Source organism: Oncorhynchus kisutch, linkage group LG4 (assembly GCF_002021735.2).
Source record: "Oncorhynchus kisutch isolate 150728-3 linkage group LG4, Okis_V2, whole genome shotgun sequence".
Classification (NCBI taxonomy): domain Eukaryota; kingdom Metazoa; phylum Chordata; class Actinopteri; order Salmoniformes; family Salmonidae; genus Oncorhynchus; species Oncorhynchus kisutch.
The window spans coordinates 24,720,467-24,729,983 of record NC_034177.2 but is presented as its reverse complement, the minus strand read 5'-3'; the positions used below and the strand labels follow the sequence as shown (position 1 = coordinate 24,729,983).

Here is a 9,517-nt window from a genome sequence, read left to right as displayed (position 1 = left end):
ATATTTTTATGGTCATTTTGATATAGGCCTAGACCTACTGTGGTAATTCAGGGCATAATGTAAATTGTAGGCTAGTGATTACTATCAGAAAAAGAGAACATTCCATGTAAGAAAGGCTCCAGACATAAATAAATGTAGCCTTCATGACTGGCTGAATTATCTATATAATTCTGTATTCTTGCATGCAGAACGGCATACTTTAGGATTCCATGGGTTAATGATTAACAAACACCGCTGTGGCAGTGGTTCAACGCAAGGTGGGAGACATGAGCTATGACGAAAGCGCATGGACTGCGTTGGAGAGGCTGTGAAGGCGCATCATAGTTTATGTCAGCGCATTGCTGGTCTGCAAGACTGTACATTCTCTTAGACAACAGAAACGAGTCTTAACTGCACAGTGTTCAAGGTGAATAACAGAGATGAAAATAATTTGAACAAACGAGAAATTGGGGAAGTGTGTCTATGCGCATCAATTAGCAAGAATGGATATAAGGTAGGTGCGAAAATTTTGAGATTGATTTGGGCAGGAAAGGTGTAAGGGATTAAAGTTATTAAAGGCATTATTAATTGTCACATTGTTTGCCTAATATTTCTGAAATTTTCCTGCAAAATTCACCATTAATTCTTAATCGTTTCTGGAAGTTGCCTCTACAGCAGGGTTCTGTGAAGTATTATTGTGGGTTTTTGGAGACAACGTGATAGGTGGGTTATGAATTTGAAAATGACCTGTAGTGGGGAAATTGTAGCTGTCGATTATTTTTTTAATGATAAATATCTCATATAGGGTCATCAGGTCCTCAGTGATGAATTAATTTGAATATTGATTTATGAGTTTGAATATTGATTAATGAGTTTGATGATTAGTTAATGTCATTGTTTTCAATAATTATGCTGATCCATATGACAAGATCATTTTTGTTCATTTACTTGTACATTTTAAGTGTCAATAGTCCATGATGCCCGAAAGATTGTGATGAGCCTCTATGAGCCACACATTTTGAACAACTCTTACTGGATTTGATGGCTACGCATGCTGCTGTCACATGCAGGCACAAAACACTGACAGAATGACAGATTGACAAACAAGCTCCAAAATGTTTCTTCCATTTATGACCATGCTGCTATAGGGAAACATGCCCAATCTCCAACAGCTTAATTAACATCACATGACTTCAGTTACCACCATCATTTCCAACAGAATCAGAATGAAAGTTTGGCATCCATCACAACACAAGACAATAGAAATCCAGAGCCCAGTGTAATAATGACATTCTGGATTGTGTGTACTGCAGTGATGATCAGAGCAACCAATGACAGCAGAGAGTTCAAACTACAGAGAACACAGTAAAGATATGTGTTGTTGATCAATAGGCAGAAATTAAACAATGAAATTAAAGACATTAAATGTAATAGTCACAGCAAAGTATCTGTGGCTAGCAAATAGGCTTACTTCTATTTTTAAAGACAAACCTAGTAAACAAACACATCTATAGTGTATTTAACAGTTTATTAAATGTACAGCCTGTAGCTGGTAGATGATAACCTATACTGACCATAATACAGAATTATTATTCTTCCAATCATCTCTGCATAGCAATGTTAAAATTGCTTCAGACCAACAGCCCAACATAATGAAAATGTAGAAATGGGTAAAACTAAGTTTACTGTGAGATGTGGGGGGATGGTGGTGTCTGAATTATGGTGGGATTCAGTTAAATTACTTTTCATTTCATGTCCACCTCAATTTATTAGAGGTATCCTCTGGGGAGGAGGCCCAATCTCATTTACAAGGCAAGGAGACTGAAAAGAGCAACAGATGTCTAGATGGCTTTCACTCACTAAATGTGTTGCACTCTGACTAAGCCTAAAGCAGATTTGAAACACAGTCTTTGAAATAAGCGATGAGGTTCTTGGGGTGATATTTGTAAAGAGTGTATTGATGTTTGTGTTGAATTGTATTGATATTGTGTTGAATATATGAAACTATTAGCTGCTAAATGGCCCCAAAAGGTAATTTATATTCTACTGAATATTAATCTGCATTATCTGGGCTTCAAGTAAACATACTGTATTTTGCACATGCATGAAAGCACACATTGGAATATAATTTGTATCTTTACCAATCTAAATGAATCATTTTGGAAATGTCAAGTGTCTGGAAAGCGCTGGCATGCTTTTTGGGATTTTGTTATGCTTAACTAATACTATGCAGAACTAAAATGCCTCATTTGAATAATTTTCTGTGGGAGCTTATGTCTCCCTAGTGTTTCCCCTATATTCATTTAGCGTTGCTAAATTGTTGCCACCGCTGCAAAAATATGTCATTTCTTTATACAGTATATATATTTCTGCCAAGACACACTTTTAGAACATAGGGGAAAGAATATAGGGGAAACACTGCCACCTGTTGGTCGTTTTTATTGCAGAGAACGAAACCATCTGTACAGATGGTTTATAATGTTTTGTTTTACCAACATGTGTTGAGCCAATTGTTTTACTCCTAATGTTGACATTCAAACAAACAGCATTTATCGATCATGTCCAACTAAATGTGTATTTAGCGATTGGCAATGCATGTCTTTCCCAAGGTAGATACTTTGATAGTAGTATTCTTTCAATTAACTACAATAATTGTTCTATTTTCAGGCGGATCAATGGCATTCTCATTTGTTTAAGGGCTAGAGGCAGAGGAAAATTCGCTCCAACATGTTGATTTGATTAATTAAATCAAATTATAACCCTGCAAAATAATTAAATAGGCTGAAGACAGACGGAACATTAAGTATACTATTAAAAGGGTATCATTACCAACAAATACAGAACACGTGTAGGGACATTTATTCCTACATTCCCACGCTGACATATCACACACTCACACATGCCAGTTCCTATGTCCTTCACTCTCTCCATCTTACTCACATAGAAACAAACTCATCACCTGCAAACATGACAGAAAATGTGAGCTCAAGGATGGACACCCCAACCAACATTTCCTTGGTGGGACCAGGGGACCCCATATCCCAGTCTCTGGAGTACAAGACTGTGGCAGTTTTTCTGGTTCTGCTAGTCTGTGGACTTGGCATTGTGGGTAATATCATGGTGGTTCTGGTGGTCCTCACCACGAGACACATGCGTACGCCCACTAACTGCTACCTGGTCAGCCTGGCCATAGCGGACCTGACCGTGCTGGTTGCCGCTGGTCTGCCCAATGTGTCAGACAGCCTGACGGGTACCTGGGTGTTTGGGCATGCTGGCTGCCTTGGCATCACCTACCTCCAGTACCTTGGCATCAATGTGTCCTCCTGCTCTATCACAGCCTTTACTGTGGAGAGGTGAGTGATGCCTCAACTACCGTAACCCCTTTATACCTCATCAACCAAAGCCATAAACAAAAACTATTTGGAATAATTTGCTGTATAAATGTCTTTGGAGAACAACAAGCCAAAGTGTCTGTTGTTTGTGCTTCTCCATTTCCAGGTACATTGCTATCTGCCACCCAATGAGGGCCCAGACAGTGTGCACGGTGTCCCGGGCCAAGCGGATCATAGCAGGGGTGTGGGTGTTCACCTGTGTCTACTGCATGCTGTGGTTCTTCCTGGTGGACATCCAGGTAATGAAGAGCGGCAGCATCCAGTGTGGCTACAAGGTGTCCCGTGACCTCTACCTCCCCATATACCTCATTGACTTTGCCATCTTCTATGTGATCCCTCTGCTCCTGGCCATCGTCCTGTACGGCCTCATCGCCCGCATCCTGTACCTCAATCCACTCCCCAACCGGCCCGATGTGGGCACGGTCTCCTCTGGTGCCACCATGCTCCGCAGGAGCTGCAAGGAACCAGCAGATGGAGGGAAAGGGGGTCGTCAGGGCCGCCCGAAGAGCACGCTCTCCTCCAGGAAACAGGTGCGTGCATCACAGAGCAAGGAGCCCCCTTTATGTCCTCCTGTAATTGACATCCAATGGCTTTGGTCACAATTGACCCCAGCATAATCTTTACCCTGCTCTCTGATCTCCACGGATTAGCGCATGATACCATCAAAGCATCATGTTCTTCCAATCACTTGGGATAAGTGGCCTGCTGTTTGCAGAGTCAACTGCACTGCCCACCTTGGTTATGACTGACCTAAGGGTGAAATAGCTGTAATGGTTTCTGGAGCTGTTGGGGTAAAAGGCTTTCTCAGGGGGTCTGAGTCTGTGGTGTTGCACAATGCCAAGTGCCTTAGCCGTAGCTTTGTACATGTTCTCTCCAAACTTTATAGTATTGTACACTGTGTACTATGCCTGAAAACCCAGATTCCCCTTATCCATTTAACATGAGGGTAAGCAAGGCCGTATTTGTATGTAGGCTATGTATGTATGTTTTGATTTCACCCATCAATTGTTTCCATACACATGTGTATGGTTATACCCACTTCCTTAGCAAATTCATGTAATTATTTATTTTCGCATTGCCTACATAACAGAAGCATTCAAAATATGAATACCTATCTAATCACAATGTTACAAAACAGTAAGTAAACAGTGACGTAGACCTTCAGGGTCTAGAAATTCAACCATACTGTAGAATGAAGAAAATAACTCCCATTTATCAGTCAGCATTGGCAAAATCCTTTGCATGAGACACATTTGGCTGAGGAATATCACACAGCCAGTTAGTGCTTGCTCGGTATGGCAGCATTGTAGGCTACATGTATTGCAATGGGGAAATAAAACACAGGATTGTAAAATCATACACATAGACACACACAAAAAAGTCTCGCCTCTGAAATAATGACTTCCCCAGGCTCTCCAGTGCATTGCACCTGCTGTGGGATACAGTGTCCACAGTTCCTTATTATCCACAGGTCCACAGCTATAATGATGTTTCAAGGCTGAAATGAAAACATAGACTAAAACAGAACACTGGGTACAGCTACAGCTGTCAGTTCTGTGACAGAAAAGTGAACATATGTCATGGCAGGATGCTCTAAATGACCTTGCGTGTGTGTGTGTGTGTGTGTGTGTGTGTGTGTGTGTGTGTGTGTGTGTGTGTGTGTGTGTGTGTGTGTGTGTGTGTGTGTGTGTGTGTGTGTGCGTGCGTGCATCGGTTTTTGATTGTGGGTAGATCTTAATCTCAAGTGTTCAAGGAGCTCCATTTGACAAAATATTTGCATAATAAGATTTGTAATTTCCATTGAAGTGTGCTTAATGCAGCAGATGATTATAGTCTCAGTTCTCCAACAGTTACTCTTTGCTCTTTTATTTATTAGACCTCTATTTGATTTGCTGATAAAAATCTGATGAAGTTATGATGAAACTCCTGTAGGATCTTAATTTGAACCAGTTTGCTACCGCAGGAAAGTAATCCTGCAGCAACAGGAAATGTGAATTCTTATGTGGATTATGATTCATGGACATTTTTGTAGAGGTTAATACATTTTTCGTACATCAAGTCTGACATTTTTAGAAGCCCTTTTAAACCTCAACTATACTACAAGTTGTATATTTCCTGTATTCAACCTAATTGAAACCTGCTATGATCTGCAGCAGCTTTGTTTGTGATCTACAGCAGTCTGCTTTAAAACTCCCTGTGCTGGTGATGCGTTATGAAAATATATTCAAAATGTCACAGTGATCCTCAGTGTCATTATCTCGCTGTTGTATAATTAAAGCCTTCACCTCCATGGCTCTCTCCGCTTCAATTAAACGCTTCAATTTTTTTATTTCACTCAAGGTTGCTGTCATCGACTGTCGTTTATCAAGGGAACCTTATCTCAAAAAGCATTTAGCTTAAAGAGGCCATGTATGATACGAGTATCAACCGCCTCTCTTTTGTGTTGCCATGATCAAACGTAGGACGACTAATAGAAGGTTTTGAATTGGTGAGAGTAAAGTGTTTAAAATTCGTACAGACAAAAAGGTGAGCAGGGGATAAAAGACAGCCTGTGCCATTGTTTGGGAGTGATAAGGCTAATCAGTGGAGTCTTACGGTGGTTCTTCATCTGTCTCACCGGGGTTCTAGAATGTCTGCCTGTGTGTTGTCGCCATGGTCACAAAGCCAGGGCTCGCTCTCTCTCTCTCTCTCTCTCTCTCTCTCTCTCTCTCTCTCTCTCTCTCTCTCTCTCTCTCTCTCTCTCTCTCTCTCTCTCTCTCTCTCGCTCTCTCTCTCTCTCTCTCTCTGAGGATATACCAACCTCTGAAATGGGGGTCTGTTCTCCCTAAGACACTGGGGGCCCCTGTGGCCTCGTTGACATAATCCACTATGCCTGCTGGCCAAGGCCAAACACTCTCTGGTTAAGAGTGGCCACAGTGTGTCTGTTTGCTTGATACAAGGCCCTCACACAGATAAACACTGCATTGTGGAGTGCTAAAGGTAATCTCTAATGTAATGTTGAGTGCGATAAGGGAATCAGATTAATGATACTGTAATACGTCCCACAGTATTTACCTGTGCTTCCCGATACCACTGAATATGACAGTTTGACACATATGTTTAAACGGTTATGTATGCATGTTCATCCAATTATTGGAATTAAAAGGTTAATGGCTTAGCCCAGGTTTATTGTGACATGAGTGAACATACAGTATGCATTAGATCTCCCCTGATCTAATCTCTCCTGTCTCTCTCACAGGTCACTAAGATGCTCTCAGTGGTGGTGATCCTGTTCGCTCTACTGTGGATGCCCTACCGGACCTTGGTCCTTATTAACTCCTTCATTGCCACACCCTACCTGGACGCATGGTTTGTTCTGTTCTGTCGGATCTGTATGTATGCCAACAGCGCCATCAACCCCGTAGTGTACAACCTGATGTCTCAGAAGTTCCGTTCAGCGTTCCGCGGGCTCTACAGATGCCAGAGCCAGGAGGCCCACCACCGCACCCTCTCCATGATCCAGAGCGGCTACAGCATGGCCAGGGACCCACGCACCCCACAGCAGACCAGCAACGGGACCAAACAGGGGGCCAGGAGAGTGACCTGCACTGACACAGTGACAGAGTGGCAGAGCAAAGACACCTCCCCAGCCAAAGAGAAGAAGGATCTGGATCACCTGAAGGAAGATAGAAAAGACACAAGCTGTGGTGAGATCAAATCAACACCTCAACAAACTGAGATCAACTCCACATCTGGGCAAACTGAGATCATATTCACGCCTAGGCAAAATGAGATCAAATCTACACTTGGGCTAAATGTGATCAAATCCACACCTGGGCAAAATGAGATAAAATCCACACCTGGGCAGAACGAGATCAAGTCCACAACTGGGCAAAATGAAATCAAGTTCACATCTGTGCAAAATGAGATCAAGTCCACACCTGGGCCAACTGAGATGACTGAGGCAGAAATGAATCACACAGTGCTGTAGATAAAACAAGCCTGTTTTCACATGAGGAAGTGAGTATTAGTCCTTCACCAATTCAAACACATTTCATATCAAGCCCTTGATGGGTATTGCAGGATGCATTGGAATGGAAAAGTCATCCATCTCATTACCCTTGAATAAGCACTATCACCTATTGTAGAATGAAACGATTCTGGCCAATAATACTATATACATTTAGGATTCTGGATTTTTGGCTGTTGCATATTCCCAAAAACCATCATCAACATGTGACAGAGTGGTATGGACCGCTTCCACGGATCACTGCAGGTCTCCTCTGCTCTTGTTAGTGAATTTCATTAGGTACACTTCTGTTGTTAAGCTCAGAGGGAAAGAGGAATAACATGCTGTTCAGAGAGAGAGAGAGAGAGAGAGAGCACTGACTGCCTTTAAGGGATGCCACAAATACATTTTTAGAAGTGCTTTTAGGTATGATTCTGCTTACAGAGCTCTTCTCATCATTCAGTTTCAAAGCCCTAAAAATCAGATGTGAAATAGCAATGATCTGTCCTCCCTGCAGTCCAGGAACAACACTGTAAAGCACTGCCATTTGTTCTGCATAAAAGCCCCTGCTCAGAGCACAGGACATATAGTTGTAACTCCACTTTGCCAAGAGATACATGTTAATGTTCTGGGCCACATGTAAGACACAGGTTAAATGCCCATAGATGTTAAATGTTTGGGTTAATATCCGGATAAACAGCCGTCGTAAATGATCCCTTAACAATGTTTGGGGAAGTGGGAATATTAGGATGCTGGCCTTCAAAGTGGTTCAGCCGACCCAGCTCTGCGAAAATGAGTTCAAGTTGTTGCATTATTGAAAGAGTGGCTCATCCGCTGTCTACACATCCACACCTCATTATGAGTCATGGTCCCAGCCCAACCTAGCCTGAATTAAAGTGGATTATGTGCACATTCTTTATCCTGTAATGAGAATACCACTCTAGTTTCAGTCATTGCTAGTGAGTAGCCATCAATACATGTATAGATGAGTAAGGTCTGCGGCATTTTAATACAGAGAGTTTCAGTGCCACAGATTTAGTCATCATCCGGTTCATGTCGTACACGTATAGGTCCCACGGCTATTCTACAGTATGTGATCTCCAATCCCAGTGGTCGGCAGACTATTACGTTTTATTACACAAATATGGACACATTTCAAATCTCTAATAATACGTTTTTTTGTTGAGAAATAAGTGCATCATATTGAGACTCTAGTGGATCCTTTGATATGAATAGAAATGCCTTTTAACACTATCCAACTATTTCATTCCTGAATGTCTTTCCAAAAGTGTGTTTTGTTCAGTCGTTCAGTCGCTGTCACTTGGTCTCTTTTCAATGCTTTTTTCAAAGTCTTGGTTCTCCCTCTCTGTCTTCCCAGTTTACCTTGTCTTTTATTCGTGCCATCTAAAAACCTGTGCCTCAAAGAAAAGCACTGAACATTTCTTCCTACGTCATCGAGATGGGTTGAGAATACTTCTGTCATTTTGCCAAAAAACTGAAACATAATTCATGTTTTGCTTTGTATTTGAAAAGCAGAACATCATTCTGTTTGTTAAGGATAATTACAACATTCTCAAACATAACTGCCGAAGCAACAAATGTGGCATAACAAAACACTCTTTATCTAGTTGTTTACACCGTGTATGGATTTGCTGATAGGATTTTGTAGTGTTATTTGGATGCTAGAAAGCGTGTATATTTTTTGGACTGATTTGATTTTGTTGTCATTATTGGGAGCTAGAAAGCTTGCCACTTTGATATTGTGTCATCAGTGCGTTGTAATCTCAATCTTAGAATTGTATTTGATATGCTAAACTGGTGTTTGTAATGATAAATAAGCTATGTACTGGTGTGTGGTGTACAGTATATGCACGCGCAGTAAGTACAGTGTTGTGTTTACAATTTTGCCAAAACATAATAAATTCATCCAAAACATGTTTGTCAGCAATTTTGTTATTCTTTGCCTTTGTTTCTTCATGAGCATCTTGCAGGAAAATCAGTATGGAACGCACAATCCAGATGTTTCTAATGGAATAGATGTTGCACTGCAATGGTTTTAAAATGGACTTTACAGCAATGAGTCGGAAAATTATTTATTTTCGCCTAAGTGATTAGGTTAATTGGTTAATTCAGTGTTTGGTTAACATTTTATATACTG

At 41.2% G+C, this 9,517-nt stretch overlaps 1 protein-coding gene across 1 annotated transcript; it reads left to right on the top strand.

Annotated features, from left to right (window-relative positions):
* Positions 1 to 2,650: 2,650 nt before the first annotated feature.
* Positions 2,651 to 9,294, top strand: LOC109888638 (thyrotropin-releasing hormone receptor). Its single transcript, XM_020479796.2, has 3 exons — positions 2,651 to 3,332; positions 3,478 to 3,901; positions 6,610 to 9,294. Exons 1-3 carry the CDS (start codon positions 2,947 to 2,949, stop codon positions 7,339 to 7,341), a joined length of 1,542 nt encoding a protein of 513 aa, XP_020335385.1. The 5' UTR covers positions 2,651 to 2,946; the 3' UTR covers positions 7,342 to 9,294.
* Positions 9,295 to 9,517: the final 223 nt, after the last annotated feature.

Bases quoted from the DNA above. Each gene is read 5' to 3' on its own strand.
- LOC109888638 (XM_020479796.2), top strand. From the start codon at position 2,947: ATGACAGAAAATGTGAGCTCAAGGATGGACACCCCAACCAACATTTCC. The intron at 3,333-3,477 runs GTGAGTGATGCC...CTCCATTTCCAG, and splicing joins ACAGCCTTTACTGTGGAGAG to GTACATTGCTATCTGCCACC. The intron at 3,902-6,609 runs GTGCGTGCATCA...TCTCTCTCACAG, and splicing joins CGCTCTCCTCCAGGAAACAG to GTCACTAAGATGCTCTCAGT.